Raw genomic sequence first — 20,286 nt, forward strand, 5'->3', positions numbered from 1 at the left:
CAGTGTGGATCAAGAAAGAGTTAAAATAAGTAATTAGTTGTGCCCAGGAGCCACCAGTGGGAGAGAAGTAGAAGCAAAGTGAATTTTGGATCCTGCTGAACTTCTGAATATTTACTCTGTTGGAATAAAATGGGCTAAATTCTCTTCTAAGTGGGACTGCTCCAAGCATGCCAAAAATGTCACTACTGTTCTTGACAAACTCACAGCATTTATTTTTTGAATGCTCTTATTAGAGCTTCCCACCGCTTGAGTCTAATTTTGTGCAGCGTGAAGGGAGGAACTCCCAGGGCAAGGAAGGCTTCTGTGCGTCATCCCAGTTTGAAGCAACCTAGGCTCAGGGGGAGGTTTCCCTCACCTGCATCTCTGGGAAGGGACCCCTAAGTTGAAGAGAGCCCCACTAGGTTCTGAATGTCACAGGCTGCTCCATATCTCTTGATCTTGTTATGATAGAGTCTAGACAGTTTAATCCGCCATAGTGGAACCCTTCACCCGCCTTTTCTGCGCTTCCGCCAGATCTCTTAGATGGGCAAAGAGATTTGGGAAGTTTTGAATGACTTGCTAGACTGCCCAGCCCTTTCAGAAAGGGTAACAGGGAATGGCTAACACAGAGATTGACTGTGCCTGCACTACTCACTTCTTTGTGATGCTCCTTTTAACGTTTCTCAAATGATGGGGCGGATGAGGATGGGTGTGGTGGATGGGGGTGGGTTCAGAGAGCTTGCAGCTGTCTTCCCTCCAGCATGGCAATCCTATGGCTGTGGCAGGCAGTGACAACCCCAAAATATTTGAACAGAAGCTACCCAGGCCAAAAGTGTGTGTATGTGTGCATGTGCACATGCATGCTTACGCAATGGGACTGAAATAAATGGGATTTCTCTGCCCCAGGTTGAAGTGGGATCCTGTGAGTTAGAATGGCAAGGACAGGAACTCCCTGGCTAAAGCTTCTTAATTATATTTTACAACGCTCTACATCTTGGCTGGGGAACCTTTTCCAGCACAAGGGCTGTGTTCCCCCGTGGAGAACCTTCTGTGGCTGCCTGACAGTGCTGGGCTGGACCAGAGGCAAAAGTGGACAGAATAATGGATGTTACTCTTACCTTTTACTGTATTTTTCGCCCTATAGGATGCACCGGCCCATAGGACGCACCTAGTTTTTTTTTTGGGGGGGAAATAAAGGGAAAAAATTATTTCCCCCCCCCAGGCGTGGGGTTGGGGTGGGGGAAGCCCGAGCTTCCCCCGACCCCAGCCCCCAGAATGGGACCCAGAGCGATGCCGAAGCTGCGCGCAGCTTCGGCATCGCTCTGGGAGCTTGCGGGGCTGGGGGCGGGGAAAGCCCTCCGCCAGCCTCCAAACCAGGTCGGGAGACAGCGGGATGGCGCGCTGCGCCTCTCCGCTGTCCCCTGAGTTTGCGGGGCTGGCAACGGGGAGGAGCAAGATTCTCCCCCCGCCAGCCTTCTAACCAAGTCGGGGGACAGCGGGAAAGGTGCGCTGTGCCTCCCCGCTGTCCCCCGAATTTGCAGGGCTGGCGACGGGGAGGAGCAGGCTTCTCCCCCCCCGCCAGCCTTCTAACCAAGTCGGGGGACAGCGGGATGGCGGCATTCTGCCTCCCTGCTGTCCCCCGAGCTTGTGGGGCTGGCGGTGGGGCTCTCCAGGCTTCAGCGAAAGCCTGCATTTGCCCCATAGGACGCACACACATTTCCCCTTTTTTTTTGGAGGGGAAAAAGTGTGTCCTATAGGGCGAAAAATACGGTATATTGGAGGCTGCCTCCAGCCATGCTAAAGTTAGTGGTTGACACAATTGTACACAGTGGGTAGACACTGCTGCTCACCAGACCAGCTGAAAACTGAGTCATTGCCGCTTACCAGGGCAGAGAGTGGGAGGGGCGAGGTGGTGGGGAGCTCAGCACTCTGCAAAAGCAGCAGGGCTCCTGCAGGCGCATTTGCACAACGCCAACCAACTTGCCGCCCCGCCCCCTAACTCTTTCACCTGGTAAGCTGCAAAGACTCAGCTGTCAATAGGTCAGGTAAGCATCACTGCACTGTCCATTACTGTACACACACACAACACAGCATCCATGCAAGCACAAGGTATCGCAGTTCAAGCCCATATTCCAGTGAGGCAATACATAAAGAATGAATGTATGGAGCAGGGGGTGGAGTGGGTCATGGCCTGGGAAAAGATTCCCAAGGGCTAGAAAGAGAGGTATGGAGACACATCTCTGGCCCTCAGGTATGAGTTTCCCCAATCTGCTCAACATCATTCTCTTACCATTAGATCCCACTCCACCCCCAATTTCTCTTTTAATGGTTGTTTCCATAGAGTAGCTAAAATCACAGTGCAGCATAAAAGTTGTACCAGGGAATAATACCGCTTAATGTATAATGCCTCTATGGAATCCTTGTCTTATTAAATACCTACTAGTATCACATCCAGCCTGTGAGACTTAAATATCTAACTAAGCAAGCGTTTATATTTTTTGCCAAGACTTTAAGACCGCTCCTCAGTAGAAGCTTGATAAACTTTTAAGTCCCCACTCCTTAAACCTTAAATTGCCACCTCTTTGGAATGGAAGAAGAGGACTGTTCTCTTCCTCCTGTCCATTTAGAGCTGGAGCTTGATGGAAGAGTCTTTTTAAAAGAAAAAAGAAAAAAAAGAGTGGCAATTCTCCTTTATCTTGAGTCACATCCCTTACAAATTGCTCTAGTGCCTGACACTGTTGCTACAGCCAAATGCAAATTACAGGAATAGCTACAGTGCAACTGACCATAGCCCAGTCAAAATGGCAAGGGTAGCTGCAGTCACAACTCCCCAGTCATGATGAATACACTCGATAGATAACTTTCGTATTCAGAGTCCTAGATATTAGGATTCTGATAGATTTTATTTTATTTTTGATATTTTTTAAGTGGTAGTGAAATTCCAGATTGATGGTTTAAGAATGCTCTTGCCCTTGTGCTTACAGGGGCTACTACGGTTGGTGGAGCTTTTCAAGTAAGAACACAGTCAAAGACGGATTCCCTTCTGCAAGGATTTATTTGGCTTCTGATGCACAACATTTTTTGAGTTGTCCCATAAAGCCACTTATCCAATGGACAAATAGATGCATTGAGATTCCGTTTAAAGCCTGGCTCCTTTTCAAATAGATATTTTGTTAGGCAGAATTTCTTTTTATTTATCATGGAGTGGGAACATTGATGGCCTTAAGAATGGAAGGTAGCGATATGTGTTTGGAATACAAATAAGGCACTTACCTAATGGATCATTTTTCGTTTTGTTTGTTTGTTTTTTACCTTTCCTTGACAGTAGAAGAAAATGAATCGGAGGACCAGGGAGGTGTGGGACAGTCAGCTGTGCAGACAGGTAATGCTGAATTCCTACATTTATTTTGCTTGTCTTGGAACAGTGTGAGAGATATTGAGTCCACTCTTACCTGATTGAACTCCAGCTCAAGTATTTGGAAGGAAGAAAAAGCCCGTCTTTCCATTTCTCTCTGTTCCCCAAAGGCCTCCTAGCTTCCCAGGATCTCTCTCTTTCCCTCAACCAAGAGGGCTTCAGTTTGATGGATGGATGACCGTCTTCCGGAAATATGGACCCTTTAATATCCACGATGCCTTATTTGTAAGCAGGAATCCACACTAGCTCCCAGCTAATCACAGCTCTTTGAAAGAAACTTTTCATATGAAACGACAGTTAGGCTGTGAACCAGACCTCAGCTCAAATCCATTTTTTCGGCCCATTTATATTCCAGTAGCCCTGCTTCGCCTCACAATGTCTTCCCCACCCACACAGCAGATCTGTCAAGCCACTTTAAAAAAACTTCCGGAAGTTTGAAAACGGTGTGGGAGTTTGGCAAAAGGAAGGGACTGAAATGGGAATTAGCTTGTGCATGCCGATCTGGCGCATGCACACTTCTGGATTGTGGCCAGTATCTCTACAGGCTAGTTGCTTTCATAAACGAGTGTATAGTTAAAATCTTAATCCGTTGAATTTCTTAGCAGCCACTGATCCCTACATTTAAGTCACTGGGAGTTTTGTAGCTAAATCCTTAGTTCAACCAGCAAGATTTTAGGTTGGAAATCTGACCTGTTCATTATAATGAACAGCTATAAGGGGGTTAATAGCATGTTGTTGGTTACAGTGGTTCCCTTTTTATTTTATTTTTTTGCTTCTGGTCTGAAAAAAAATACTTGGTTTTTACAGTTTAAGGAATGATTCAGTCTTTTGGTATATTTGACTACTTATTCTGTGAAGTAATAATTAAATAGCTTTTGCTCAACGAAATGATCATGCTCTATGCTCTATTGATACTTGCTTATGGATCTTTAGATGAGGGTCTCAAGAAAATCCTAAGGGGAAATTCTGCTTTCATTGATTGTGTTTTACTTAGACTTAAAAAGCCCCCCCCCCCAATCGCAGCTAATGTATAGCTTTTAGTTTGAAGGATTCCTTTATAAGGTGATTAATAGTAATGTAAGCTTATTATATGCGGTAAACTGATTATTAGTACATTTTTCATCTCTAGTAAAGTGGATTCATCTCTTTGTTGGTATTTGTGCTGTCCAACTCTTTGGACTCTTGTATATACTATATTTTCCTTCTTTGACACCCGCATAAAAAAGACTGCTTGTGACAAAATATGGAACCATATATGGAATTTTCTTCTACTTTTTTCTGGAAATGTCTCTAACTACTTTGGAGAAATGAAATCCTGTTAATGTTTTAGTGGGCTGCGTTTGGAAAATATGTTGTGAGGAAAGGAACATGTTTTCCCAAAATGTTAGACCTGCTTTGTCAGTTTTTAATGGTGTTTGCCATTAAATCTTGGATGATCACACGGATATGTAGCTGATTGACATGCTTGCGTAATAGCCTAACTTGTGACATTACACTGGCTCATTTGCAGGGCAACTTAAGGATTTATTTCTGGAAAAGCAAAGCTCAGCCAGGTATTTCAGTGCATTTCAAAATACTCCATACAGATCACATCTCCACCCCTCTGAAGATCTCAGATGTTGTGTTTTTCCCTGACCAAAAAGCCCTCTGCTTTTGATTATTATACACCTTTATTATTTTATAAAGTGGAAGAAAACAATTGTAACTATTTGAAGCATCAGCAGCAATGGGACATCTTGGGCAGGCACACTTTTCTGAATCTTTTGAAATAATGAATTAATTAACATGGTTAGGAGATAGTTATAATAGTATTATATCTACATTGGCACAAACCAGAGTTGCTCTTGTAGTCAGTGTTTAAAGTGAGCTTGCAAACCGTGGTTACAGGAGCATTTGGTCAATTTTATAACCTATTGGGAAAAGTTAAGGACACTTCTAATTGAACAGCAGTGCTGCGATATTTTAAACCAGTAAAGAAACCATGGTTAGCACTGATAATAATAAGTTCTTATTAACTGTATACCCCAGCCATCTGGCTGGGTTTCCCCATCCACTCTGGTGCAGCTCCCAACAGAATATTAAAAACATGCTAATAACTGATAAAAACTATAGAGTGTTTAAAGCAAACCATGGCAGGGTGTGAGAATACCCTGCAGAAAAGGGGGGAAGGTTATTCCTGAAATGGGGAGATTTATTTGAGGTTAGTCGAATAGCTTCATTTCTAGAGATTCTTCCGATTATGCACAACATAAGCCATAGCCTTTTTCTAAAATGTCACTCATGTTGGAATGTTGTTTAATAAAGCACCCATGGGCTCACACCATGTGAGGTGCATGGAGTTTTGAAAAAGATTTCTCAATGTCTTTATTGATTATTGATTTGTTTGTTATTACGGCTTTCGGGTGCCTTGTATGCTGCAACACTTTTAGCCTTCAAGCCAATACAGAAAATATTCAGCTGTTTCACACAAAAGCAGCGTAAGAAGCCCCATACATGCTGCTAGAAGTTTTTCTAGTAAATCTTTGTATCAAAGCTCTGGCTCCTTCCATTAAATGTGCTTTTTATGGAGTACCAAGTTATAAATGTAGTGCAGCTACGGCATATTAATCTTACTGCAGAGATTTAATGAGGCAGTTGTTTTGCGATGGACACTATTGGGAGCAGACAGCGACAGAGTTTTACTTCACCGCTGAACTGCAGAAATATTCCTTTCCTGGTCATAATTATAACCACATGATCTCTTAGTTTTCCTTTCTTTTGCCAGCACTTTTCCATGCAGAAGTGGCTTGGAAGGAGGTCCATTAAAACGCAGTCAAATGGACTGGAAACTGGGCTTTCTTCCTCGTAGTTTGACATTTTAGGCTCTTGATCAGCTATGGATCCTTGTTGCGTGGAGAGAAATATTCAAGATGAGTTTCAGGCATACAGATTGTCTTTGCCAGTCTGCTGAGATGGCTTTTAGATATTCATTACTTTTTTGAAACTTGACTTTTATATAGGTTATAAAAAGTAAATGTGGTGAAACCTAATTTTTACATGGACAGAATAGAATTTCTGCTTGTTGGCCTTAAACCAATCTCTTACTGGAAATTAATTGAAGTCCATGGGTTTATTGCTGCTAACTCTTTTAAGCCTTTTCAGTTTTTCATTTTCCTCCAAAGCTGTAGTTTTATTAGACCGAGTTACAGCAATAACATCCCTTATGAGGAGAAGGAAGAGAAGGAGAAAGCCACCTGCCAGGACACGAAAGTAATGGGGAAAATACCATTTATAAATAACATTTAACATAACCAGGAACAGAAAACAGCAGTTCATTTATGTACTATATTAATGGTTAGAATTCCTTCCAGAGCCAAATCTTTCCCCCCTTTTGCATTAGGTAATCTTATAAAGGGATCTTGCAGATGGGACAGTGATATACAGACTTGCTGACGTATTGAGCTTTACTAGTGTATTGTGGTTTGAGACCCTGAACTTCCAGCAGTTCATGCTGGAGATCCAATTCAGTGATGGACAATCCACACACAGCTGTAGGCTTCTATGAGCGGATTGTCCACCCATACCATGAGTTGTATCCAGTGCTAATCCTGTTTAGAGTTGACCCATTGAAATGAATGAACATGACTAACTTAAGTCCATTAATTTCATTGTGTCTACTCTCAGTGAAAGTTAGTTGGATACATCCCATATACACAAGGAGATGGTGACATGTGTGTGTGTCTAAGTAATATCTGAAACCCAGCAGTCCAATTTTTTCTCTGTATCCAGACTCCAGCAATAACAGCATTCCAGAGATTGTGTACTTGTAAAACTCTTCCACCCCTTCCCTTGTTGGAAAAGGTGGGCCCAGTGCATTTATTTTCCCATGTCTATCATATGTTTGATAGGAGAAAAAGTTTCTAATATCACAGATATCTGAAATGCGTCTGTGAGCTAGAGAATTCATGTCAAGTTCTGCAGTTATCAAAGAAAAAATTCATTTGGTATGACTTCTGATTTGGAGTCACGTGGATATTTGATGTAGAGAAAGTGTGGGAAGGCAAGCTCTGTGTAAAATAAATGTTGATAACATTAGGTGACACCTACCAGTATAAGCTTGGAGATGCTATAAAACCTCAGGCTGATGATGGCCATACACCAGTCCATCATACTGATGGGACCGAGAGAAAAGCAGGGATTGCGGTTTATGCTTTTTCTCTTGTTTGCTGCCCATCAGATGAGTGTGCAACCATGGATTTAGATATTGGGTACTTGGCAGACAATTTGCATTGTGGAACTCTTTTAAAAAAAACCCTATTATTATTATTATTATTATTATTATTATTATTATTATTAATACCCCGCCCATCTGGCTGAGTTTCCCCAGCCACTCCGGGCGGCTTCCAATCAAATGTTAAAAACAATACAGCATTAAATATTTAAAACTTCCCTAAACAGGGCTGCCTTCAGATGTCTTTTAAAGATAAGATAGCTACTTATTTCTTTCACATCTGAAGGGAGGGCGTTCCACAGGGCGCCACTACCAAGAAGGCCCTCTGTCTGGTTCCCTGTAACCTCACTTCTTGCAATGAGGGAACCGCCAGAAGGCCCTCGGCACTGGATCTCAGTGTCCAGGCTGAACGATGGGGGTGGAGATGCTCCTTCAGGTATACTCCTTCAGGTATATTTTTTAAAACTGTAGTTTGTAGTCTGTATGGTTACTGGGTGGTGGGAATGGAAGCATGTGGCTATTTTCTGTATGTCCAGAGTGAGATGTTGAATGAGCAGTGTTCCCAGAAGATACAACTATGGGAAGTCATTAACTAGTGTGAAAGGCTTGGAATATATTGGTGGAACCAACCAATAGTTAGGGTTGCCACTGAGCCAATGCTTCATCAAAACCTAGCCGTAATAATTGTGTGTTGCCATACGCAATGTAGACGATGGTTCTTCCTGCCATCTCTAAAACCATTCAGCAGCTTCCAAGTATCTGTGGCTTTACTTTAAAATGGAGAGCTCTTTACAGGGGTGGGGGGGGGGGAGAGAGAGAGAGACAGTGGTAGAAATATATGCATCAAGAGAGGCAGAGGCTGCCACAACTCATTACACAGAGGCTGTGACCGAACCCAGGTCTTGCAGGTTTTCCCCCTTAAGAGTTGACCTAAAAACTACCGTAGCATTTTGCTAGAGCATGCATTCTGAAGTTGCAGCAGAAGGGACTAAGTTGCCTGACTCCCGTCCCAGTAGGTTTGTATCTGTGAATGCATAAATGGAAGCAAGTCTTCCCTCTCCCCCACAGCGACTCCCATTATGTAATTTGAAAAAATAATTCTAACATTAATAGTCGGTTCTATTTTTGTAAAACGCATTGTCATAAGCAGTTTTTCACGTTTTGTATCCTAAGCTCTGTGCGCGCGCCTGTCTGTTATTCTATTGGATTCTTGTTAAGGGCCAGCATTCATGAATAATAAGTGCTGAGCGTTGTTGCATCTCTTTCTCCCCTCTAGCATGCTACTTAAAGCAGAGTCAGACTCTACCCTTATTTTAAAACAAACAGGTCTGTAAACTTTATGTGCAGCATTTAAATAGTCGTGTTAAAATTCAGACCCAGTGCCTGCATTTCCCCGAGTGCTGTCAGTTTTATGAGATGAAACTGGGAGCTTGAGCTGAACATCTAATAGTATGCATTGTGCACATGCTGCCTTCCAACAAGTGTTTAATGATGTCGGGGTCAGTTTGCAACAGTTAAGACAATTATTTCTTTTCCTCAGCTGCTTATAACCTAGCGGTATTTTTAACTGCTAGGCTAAGGTAGATGTAAAGGTTGGGAATGTACTTACAAGTAAGTTTGGGATCCAAGCAGTGTGTTAAAGGGAGTTTAAAGGGGCTTTTCTCTTCAATCAGCATGTGTTGTTCTGGGGCAATGTAAGATCCAAATGAAACAATATGGAAATTAGCTGGTACATGCCAGTATACTACTTCTATACCAGGACTGCTTCTTATGAGAGTCATATTCATTTTTTAATTATGTGTATACTGCATGTATTATACCATGGGGACTCACTGTCACAGTTTCCTAAAGAGTGTATATGTAGTCAATATTTGACTAGAGAATGACGCACGGTGGATTGTGCCTTACTACTGGTGGAATGTGAGCACCTTTAGTAACTGAGTTGCTTCCCCATGTACTATGGCAGCCTTAATTACCACACACACTTTCCAAAGGGATTTTAAAGGGAGCTTTCCATATGCATTTAACATGTATAAGCTGCTTGTTAGTAGACGACATATTCATAATACTTGCCAAATATACGTGCCACCATACCAAAAACACAAAGGATCATACTTTTACATGCCATTCACATACACAACCTAGAACTTGAAATATGTCTTTATACAAAACACATTAACTTCTGCGCCTCATTCACACATGCGGACTAAACATATACCAATATTCAGACACAGTGTTTACACATGTACAATCATTTTGCCACTTGGGTTTTTTGGTTCCTCATACAGATTTTTCCACTGTTTACATAATTCCAGGTATGAAACCACATTTCCTTTATTGAGTTTTAAGGATGAAGAGGGCCATCTGCAATTGGGGGGGGGGTGTCTCTTCTCTTCCATAGTACTTAATGGAGCTTGATCCATCAGTTAATTTTTGCGGCCAAAGAGGGTGCTCTCTTATCAGGCAAACTGTTGAGGAGAGCACTCTTTCGCAACTTCCTAGGGAGAAGATGTTGATGTGTTCCTGCCTTCCTGTGCTGGCAAACCCATTCTCTTTCCCCATACAGCTTAGTGGGAAAATGATGGTCTCTAGAGGGGAAGCTTTCTTGATGTCTCCAGTCCTGCCATCAGACTCAACTGAGCTTTATTGCTATGCTAACCTCTGTAGGAGAAACTGCTGCTGCATCTGAACAAATGTTGAGTTGTAGTGGATGCAGAGCTTCCACCCGAGTCAGTTTTAGGTTCTGCACCTCCACCTCTTCTCAAGTGCCTCTCCCAGGTCTCTTTTTGCTCCAGTCAGGTGTTTGTTTTCCAGTGGGCAGGAGGAAATTTATCAGATTTCTTATAGGCCCAGGGGACTATATATATGCAACCTTGATCATGGCTTTCTACTTTTGGAGGAAGGTTGATAGAAAGATACAGCTCCTAGTATCTGAAGGGGGGGAAAAAGATATTTTTAATACCTGGTGAACTAGATAGAGCTCTTAGCTTTTCAGTACTATGTTTTCAAGCCTTTTTGGCATGGGTAATCTTCTGAAAGTTCACAAGAAGCTCTCTTAAATTATGATCTTTTTAAAGTCTTAAACTTGCTTGTCCCTTTTGCGCTGGGGACGCAGGTGGCTCTGTGGGTTAAACCACAGAGCCTAGGACCTGCCGATTGAAAGGTCAGCGGTTCGAATCCCCGTGGCGGGGTGAGCTCCCGTCGTTCGGTCCCAGCTCCTGCCCACCTAGCAGTTCGAAAACACCCCTAAGTGCAAGTAGATAAATAGGGACCGCTTTCTAGCGGGAAGGTAAACGGCGTTTCCGTGTGTGGCGCTGGTACTGGCTCACCAGATGCAGCTTAATTATGCTGGCCACGTGACCCGGAAGTGTCTTCGGACAGCGCCGGCTCCCGGCCTCTTGAGCGAGATGAGCGCGCAACCCTAGAGTCGGTCACAACTGGCCCTGATGGGCAGGGGTACCTTTACCTTTACCTTTTGCGCTAGTTGTATACAAAGCTGCAGTTGTGCTGGATGATTATTAGATTTCACTTTCTACAAGGGATTTGTGTGAACCGGTTACAAAAAGTTAGAACCTATTGTTGGGCTCATCATTACTGTCCTGGAACTAGCTTATCAGTTTGATCCTCACTATACCAGTTACGATTTATAATGATGGAAACCAGGTCTCTTGGGCTAGTGATCCTCTGCAGGTTAATACAGCTTTGGTTAATTAGCAGACAGTTTAAATAACTTTAGGACTTATCATTTTAAGGCATATGTTTTTATTTTTAGTTGGCAATAAAATAAAATAATCTGATCATTTGGCTGGTTAGTGAAATGAGACAGTTTCATTCTCACGACTTGGAAAGCTTTTACCATTTTTTGAAAGTTAAAACAAAATCTCTTGAATTCACTCACTGGTGCATTTTTTCTCTTTCCTTTCGTTATATAGTGGTGAATTGTAGAAGGGATTTATTCTTTTAAATTATTCAAGTGATGAAAAGCCCCCAATAGTTATATTAAACTTGACAAAATTAACTGTGACGAATGGAAGTGCTGCTTTTGCAGGGGGGAGTAACTGTTTGGGAAGAAAAACCATTGAGAAAAGAGGATGGATGCTTCCTCTGTTTATGTGGCTATAAAAGCTAGTATTATGTTCATGTTCTGCAGGCTTGAGCAAAAATACCCCCCCTTGTTAAGTAACCTAAACAACAACAAACCCAATCTGAATCTTCTTCTTTTTAAAGGATCTCTTAAAGCCCTGGGGTCATAGTCTTGATTTTCTTTCAGATCTGAACTGTAAACTAGAAGACAAGACAGAAGATGGAGAGTTGATAGATTGTAAGAAAAGGCCGGAAGAAGGGGAGGAGTTAGAGGAAGAAGCTGTGCATAGCTGTGACAGCTGCCTCCAGGTGTTTGAGTCACTGAGTGATATCACAGAGCACAAGATTAATCAATGTCAACTGACAGGTAAACAATACTTATCACTTTGTGTCTCCTTCCACTGTTCTGTTTCTGATTTCAGGTCCCTTCTTCAGAACCGCTCTCTTATTCCCGCCCCCATTTCCCCCTTCCCTGTTATTTTACTGCTAAAGATGCTCAGGTAATTTTGTTCACATTTCTGAAACGATTCCATTGTTCTTCAGTGAATGGGTTCCATTCAGGTTCTAAGGAAGCATGGATCATTCTGGCAGACCATTAAACACCATTGTAGATTTCTTTATAACTGATTTTTCTTACTTGCCTCTCCAAGCGTCTCTTATGCAATTTGATGTAAGAAAAAATGGCGTGGGTACAACCTGGTCCTAGAAAACCTAGACTCAGGGCTCCAAATGCTGTTTTCAGAAATGGTGTGTGGCGATCGCTGATAGAATTTGCAGTGGATGTAGTGAAACATCACACCAGTAACTGTAGTGTGCTGGTCACAGTAGCCTCATGAACCTACTCCTATCCAGTTGTAACACTGTGGACAAAGATGCTGTTTGGTGTTTTACTTTTGGGCCTGTGGTCTAGAGCGATGTCTGGGCCCTAAAGAAAGGTGCATTTTCTCAGTGGGTTTTCTTAGCAGTGATTGGGACTGACAGAACCAAATAAATTTCTAATGCAATTTACTAAACAGAATATGGACTTGGATGCTGGGATGGTGATGAGAAGACCCACCTCATATAACCCCATGTGGTAAACCACAGGAATCATTTTGGTTGAGAAGCTTTCTTGAAAAATATTTTGGCCTCAGAAGCATGAGGAATTTATGTAGGGGCAAACCAATGCATCCTATATCCTTGAAGACCAATCCAGGGACTCCAACCCAAAGGAATGCAGGTCAGGGCAGCTCCAGAAAACAATTGATATTAGACATTCATGTTTTTTGAAATCAAAGTAATTTTTTCAGCCGTGAAGAAAGATGTGGTGCAGCACTGGCAACAGTCCCTTGGTCTAAGCAAGCAAATTCTCCTTTACCTACCATAATAAGACTATATCCAAAAATAAACACATTTTTTACACAATTCCCCATGGTTTCTTCATTTACTTGTGAATGTTATTCAGATTGGCCTAAACCTTCTGAGTTCAGATCACAGGAATCATCACGGCCAGCAGTTAGCTATTTCTGTAGAGAAAAATGTATGAGACGTGTGCTTTTGCAATTAAGGGAAGCAGATAAGCATTTTGCAGTATTGTGTGTGTGCATTTACTGGCACCTCTAGCTCTTTAGCCAAAGCAGCTGCACAAGATTGCATACTTGTGTGTATAAAGCAGGCTGTAGCTCAGCAGCAGAATACATGCTTTGAATGCAGAAGGTCCAAAGTACACGCAGTTAAAAAGCAGTCTCTGATAACAAGGCTGGGGAAAGACCCTGGAGAGAATCCCTTAGACTCAGAGAGCTGCCTTCAGTCAGAGTAGATGAAGCTGTCCGGGAATGCTTATATTCATAAGGTAGCCTTGTATGTTCATATGTATAATCTGGTATTGAAGCTAATTCATGGTGAATAGAGAAACAGAACAAACATATTTAAGGGGGAAATCTCTTATAATATGGCACACTGTGTGATGCCAAAATTTGGCATCCCCAAATGGATCTTCTCAATTGTGTACAGGGCTGTCCTAAGCATATGCGGCGCCGGGGTGCAAAGATCTGCCTGGCGCGCCCCCCCCCCCAGGTTGCCCAGTCTCAGGTGCACAAGAGGGTGGAGCCGGACGGCTGCCTCAGCATCTCACTGGCTCAGTCGCCCCTGAACTCGTGGCGCAGAGCTGCCAGCAGCAGAGGAGCCTGCCGCGGCGCTCCAACCGACAGGTGGGCTCCTCCCTGGACTCAACTCTTGGGCCCTGGACTCTTGGCCTGGCGCCCCTGAAAGCCCGGTGCCCGGGTGCCCCGCACCTCTAGCGCCTATGGGTAAGACGGCCTTGATTGTGCATCTTCTCAGTTTGGCGCCCCCTCGGCTTGGCATCCTGTGCGGGGAACTGCCTGCACTGCCCTATATTTGAAACTGCAGACAATCGCAGTATATATTTTCTGTGTGTTGCCTTCTGTTTTGCTTTTTGCTCTTGGTCTTTTGAAATCATCTTCTGACCAAAGTTTGGGTAAATCAATCCTTCTGTTTCACTCCAGCCCTTTTATGTACTTGTCATGCTCTCCTTTAGGCAATTCTTATTTATGTCTGGCAAGGTGTTTGGTGTCGGTGGGTGGAAACCCCTCTCCCCCCCCAATTTGGCCATTTATGTTTGGTAAAATTTCTCCTTTTCTACCAAAAAGAAGAAACAAAAATGAAAAATTGCTGCCTCCATTTTTCCTTGACGGACCTTTTGTAATCCCCTGACATATCTCACCCGGAGCTGGGTGTTGAGTTGAGTGACTGCAAGCAGCATGAACTGAATATCGCGCAACTAGGGAACTGAAGCGAAAGGAGAAATTCCTGGAGCACTGCTCCTGATCCACTTCACCCCAGGTCATGCTGGAGGGCAGAACTTGCCATGCTAAATGAGGGTTAAAATGGCTCTGCCACTTGAGTACATTTAAAAAGAAATGTTTTTCAAAGAAAGGCACTGAATCCCCTAAAAAGTCTGGTGTCTCAGTGTTGCTGTAGAAATTGTTGACTGGTAGAAATTGATTTCAAAATAAAACTGAGGGTTTTTATTCAAAATAAAACTGAGGGTTTGGAAAAAATTAAAAACCTCTTTCTGCATCGAAGGACCAAGATTGTTCCTCATGCTCTGCCACACCTGAAATAATCCAAGATTAAGTACAGTGTCCTGCTCTTGAAACAAGGATTATACAAATATGCCATTTTCTTAAAAGTATCTCATGTGTGTGCTTGTTTTTAATGCTGTCTGCAGGATCAGTCAAAAATATTTTATGTGTTGGTTTCAGAGGGTGGGATATATTAGAAAAAAATAAATAGCAAATGGTTTTGTCCTGGATATGGTATGAAATAATGCCCTTATACGGTTTTCTAGTTGTTTCATTTTTCTAATTAGCAATGGGCACTAGAAGAGACTTCCCCAGCTGGTAAGCCAATCTATGGTTTATTGGAACCACACAGATGTGCAGAGCCCTGGAGAGTTTCTCGCAGCTGCTTTTCTCCTCCCTAGTCCTTCTCCCCCCCCCCATGGGGTTTGGATGGTATGGCTAAAATCTTGGCTTAGCATGGCACTGGAGTAAAAAGACCAGGAAGGAGGCTTGTTGTGTTGTATGAACCAGGCCGTGTATGAAAAAACGAGTGAAGAAAACATGCTTCAGCCCCAAATGTGAAATTGGGTACTTGAGGCTGCAATCCTATATATAATTCCCCACGAGTGTAATAGGACTTACTTTCCAATAAACGTGCACAGAATAGTGCCGTAAATTAGGCTGCTAAATCTATGTTTTCATTCCTATCATATTTAGTTTAGTTTTGAGTTATTGGAAGTTTCAGCACCATGTTTTGTGTACGTTAAGCACAATAATGTCAAGAAAATATGACCCAGTAACCTAAATATAAACTGATGAAGTATTACTGAGCCCAAAGATAGTTGCTGCTTTTAGCTAGTATTGATTTTTATGATGCTTGGAGAGATAGCAAACTTCTGAAAAAGCTTTTTTAAGGAACTTTATTATAGATTTAGGATCCTGTTTTGCAGACACAGTTAAGTTCTAATTCAGATCATATTCTGGTGCTACTTTTCTTCCTGGGATCGTACTTCCGCGACTCGGCAAAATCAAATCCTCTTTCATAGAGGCTCAGGTGCAATCCCATATTCAGATAAAGATGGGATCTTTTCTTTCCATCTCTCTTTTTCTTAGTGGTGAGGGGAGTAGAAACCTATGAGTCTGGGGCCTATTACTGATCTTTCCCAAGGTGTGGAATGGTCAATAATGCCAAAGTAGGCCCTAAGCTGGGACGCGGGTGGCACTGTGGGTTAAACCACAGAGCCTAGGACTTGCCGATCAGAAGGTAGGCGGTTCAAATCCCTGCGACAGGGTGAGCTCCTGTTGCTCGGTCCCTGCTCCTGCCAACCTAGCAGTTCGAAAGCATGTCAAAAGTGCAAGTAGATAAATAGGTACCGCTCCGGCGGGAAGGTAAACGGCGTTTCCGTGTGCTGCTCTGGTTCGCCAGAAACAACTTAGTCATGCTGGCCACATGACCCGGAAGCTGTACGCCGGCTCCCTCGGCCAATAAAGTGAGATGAGCGCCACAACCCCAGAGTCGGCCACGACTGGACCTAATGGTCAGGGGTCCCTTTACCCTTTACCTTTTTAGGCCCTAACCTAATAACTTTATTCTAGTTCAGAATGCAAAAGCTAATTTGACTTGCTTCTGTGTCCCTAGCCATGTGTTGTGTGCACATGGGCTTGGGGTGTGTAAGAGAGCTTTCTTCGCACTATACTGTAAATGGCGATGGAAACTTGGGAGCCTGAGAGGCCTTTTGTCATGTGGCTCTAAGGTGCAACGGGAGAAGAAGAGGGTCTGCGTTCAAAGAGTGGGGTGGGGGAAGCGCATGCTAGCTATAAATTTGTTTTCAGTGGTAGAGTATAGCCTTATGTCGCTGCTTCTCCTGAACGTTGTGGAATCCAGACTGAATTTCTGTCAATTATAGGAACATAGGAAGCTGTGTTATACTCAGCCCATCTAGGTTAGTATTGTCTTCACTGATTGGTAGCAGCTCTCTAGGGTCCCTCGCAACCCTACCTGGAAATGCCAGGGATTGAACTGGAGGCATTCTGCATGCAAAACATAATCATTATCATCATTTCATTTTCATGCTGCCTTTTCATAGTTAATAATGATTATCGATAACACTAATTTTATTATTTAAATCCCACCCAACTGGCTGGGTTGCCCCAGCCTCTATGAGTGGCTTCCAGCACACATAAAAACAATAATAAAATGTCAAATATTAAAATCTTCCCCATACAGGGCTGCCTTCAGATGTCTTCTAAAAGTCAGATAGTTGTTTATTTCCTTGACATCTGGTGGGAGGGGAGTTCCACAGGGCAGGTGCCACTACCAAGAAGGCCCTCTGCCTGGTTCCCTGTGACCTCACTTCTTTCAGTGAGAGAACCGCCAGAAGGCCCCCCCCCCGAGCTAGATCTCGATGTTCAGAATGAAGATGCCACCAAACCGAACTATTTCCGCATAAATAATAAATTGTAATAAGATCTAAAAATTAAAGATAGAAAAAATATATTGATAACAGCAACGCCCCCCACTCCAAGAAAAACCCCTATACAATACCCCAATCCCAATTGCTCTATCACTGAGCTACATTAGTAATTATGCTTCTGTCATGGTTTCCAGTCAGACCAAATTTGAGTTGAGGATTAAAGTTTTTAAACAAATGCCACAATTCAGGTTCCAACGTCTGATTTAAGGTAACAGTTCTGTGCAGATTTACCTGGGAGTACATCACATTGTGCCTTGCTTCTGGCTGGACTTGTGTAAGATTGCGCTGTATTCCTGTGGGTTTCAGTGGCTTGTGGCTGAAACCCTAATTCAAACATGAAGGCTCCATCCAGTGGCTCTGGTGTATACTGAGCGCTCAAAATATTCCCCAGTGCCGGAGATAATAAAACAGCCTCTCTCTGCTCCCATAGAGCACAGTCCTGTAAGATTTTGGATTATGACTGTAAGGGAAGCAGGTCTTGCTCATTTTTGTTTTAAACGTGCATAATATCCATCTGGGGTTAGCATTGGGCTGCAGGACACCCCCCCCCCCATAAAAGTTATAAGCACTTCTAATTAAAATGCTGACAAGAATATATATGCAGACATACTTGGGGAGAGTGAATGGTTGTGTACCAGAAACATAAGACCTACTCACATGGATTAAGAATAAAGCACATTTACATTATAGAGAGTAGATCAGTTCAGACCTCTATGCTCTTCTCTACTGCTAGATAGAATTTATCAAACATTTTTCTTTGTTAGCTGTTTTTGTTTTAACTTAATATCATTTTCATATATTTACCAATTTAGCCCCAGAAAAATGAACTTCTGAAATCAAAGGAAGATAATCTAGAACCTCTAGCCTTGTAGGCACATGAGATTTGTATACACTGAATGAACACTGTAGTGACAGTCTTCATCAACATACATTCAGCGAAACATCAGCACTGAGCTTATGTGCATACAAGCTGAATGCTCATAATGCTCTGTCCATGGGTCCAGGAACTCTCCAAGGTCCCATATATTGTGTACTGTTCTTACAATTTCCTGATGTTGTTCTGAATGTATACAGGAGGGGTGAACCAATGGAAGTCATTCCACTCCATTTCTGTACGTGAATCTGGTGTACACATATGTAATGTTCTTTTACACTTTTATTCTTGCTACTCTAGGTTCAAATTTCCTCCAATGATATGCACAAAAAATTAAAGGAACTCCATCTATACACCCAACTCATGTATTACATATATGGTGAGATAATTTAAATCAATGTGAGTTTAAATCAGTCATTTAAATCAGCAAGAAAGAAAACGCCAATTTAAACTTGGGTTTTCGTGTATTTCCTAAGCAATGGTGTAAAATCAAAATCTGCAAATATATTTAAAATGTGGTGAAATTGGTTCTTCATTTGCATAGAATAGTCTCATTTAATTCAGTGTGTCTGGAAGAAGTCATTGATTCAGTTTAGAGATTCATTGTACTGCTAAGAATCCTATGTTCAGATTATTTAATATGAAACATGTTATTCTTTAAGAAAAACTTAGCATATGCGATTTTTAATAGATTTCTATCTGCCTTGATCTATTGCTCAGCCGACCAGTCACTGCCTTGCACGTGACCACTCAGTATAGATTGATGAAGGCTTGATTGAAAAGTTTATCTCACAATAATATTGACTTCACAGGAAAGTCCTCTCTAATTGATTATTTTCCCTTTGTTGTCTTTATAGAGAAGTTTGATAAAAGAAGCCTTACATAGGGCATTAGTACACTGCACACAATGGAATAAAACATGCAATTCTCTGCCAAGGTAATCCAAATTATGTGCCAAGAAAAATTGAATCTGGCAAGCTTTATAAATGATGTGATATTGTGTAGGGCGCTAAAGCCGCCTGTTCTTGTCCCTTTTTAGTCACTGGCTACAAGATTAAAAGTGCACGCTCACATTGATAGGCAATTGGAAACTTTCAAAAAGAAAAATCAGAGCAAGAGTTGAATCTAATGGAGTCATTGCCAGAGAGGAACAACTTCCTCTCATGTAACTTTCACCCTTCAGCTTGTGTGCCCCCTGCTCTCTCCCCCCCCCCCCGATCTGTTCTGGAAGGTTGGGGCAAAATGCAGATTTTGGGGGGGGGTGCAGGGCAGACAAGGTTGCGAGGGAGGAGAGAGAGGAGGAGTTCCACCGCTTGGGCCGACACCATTCCTCTCGCACAGTGGCTCCATTCTATACAACTCAGTCTCTGCACCCTCTATCAGATTTCAAGTTTTTCCTGTGCTAGTGAAAAACCACAGATTGATATGTCGGCAGCAGTGCCCAGGCAGAAATTGGGTAAGTGTCTGGGAAAATCTGGACGTATGGCAGCCCACGGCAGTAGTGCCATTTTTGCTGTTTTCCCATAAAAATAGCTCAAAATGGCATTTTTTTAAAAAGTCATTTTGCCCCCAAATCTGAACAACTTTGGGCAAAACTAAAAACTCGACAACTTTACACTGTTTGAAATATGGCAACCCTAGTTTTCAGGATTTATATCATGCCTTCCCACCAAGGTGTCAGAGCAGCTAACAACAAACACATGTACGATCAAAAAGGTAGAAGAAAGCAATAGCAATAACACTAACCTTACACAGCCTTTCCCGTTTTTCTGATTAGGAAAGGGAGGGGAAGTAAAAGGGGGAAAGTGGCTTATCTTATGGGGTGTTGGAGTTAATAGGTAAGAGAAGATATATAGCAGAACAATTGCATATTAAGTACTGGTTGAACAATGTAAGTATTAAGACGATTTTTGGTGGGTTGTCATTCTAGCTCAGTGTTAGTTTAACCAGATTTGTGACTTCACATTTTATTTCTAGAGACAGAAATTGTGTCCAAGTGATGGTGGGGAGTTTTGCTTTTTTGTACCTTGTGCCTGGCTGGAAAAATCTGTTACAAAATACAGTTAACAGAAATGCATTAGAGGGAAAGTCAGAGCAGTTATTTCATATGGTTGCGTTGGAGTCTGAGGGAAGGGATAGGATTTAGTAGTATACTGTTAATAATCAGTATTAATTAATGTGTACACCAT

At 42.4% G+C, this 20,286-nt stretch overlaps 1 protein-coding gene across 10 annotated transcripts in view; it reads left to right on the forward strand.

The window, feature by feature from the left end:
• Positions 1 to 20,286, forward strand: part of ZNF521 (zinc finger protein 521) — a 291,023-nt gene that overhangs the window by 22,831 nt on the left and 247,906 nt on the right. For 7 of the 10 annotated variants that reach the window (XM_081873612.1, XM_081873613.1, XM_081873614.1 and 4 more), the window contains 2 exons: positions 3,305 to 3,361; positions 11,875 to 12,054. Coding sequence is in view for 9 of the 10 variants with exons in the window: in XM_081873613.1 (XP_081729739.1) it covers positions 3,305 to 3,361; positions 11,875 to 12,054 (237 nt within the window). In the remaining variant the exon portion in view is untranslated. The remainder of the gene's footprint in view (positions 1 to 3,304; positions 3,362 to 11,874; positions 12,055 to 20,286) is intronic. The other 3 variants (XM_081873617.1, XM_081873620.1, XM_081873615.1) reach the window with 2 other exon arrangements.

The sequence above is a fragment of the Podarcis erhardii genome (assembly GCF_964252035.2).
Source record: "Podarcis erhardii genome assembly, chromosome: 8".
In the NCBI taxonomy this organism is placed as follows: Eukaryota; Metazoa; Chordata; class Lepidosauria; order Squamata; family Lacertidae; genus Podarcis; species Podarcis erhardii.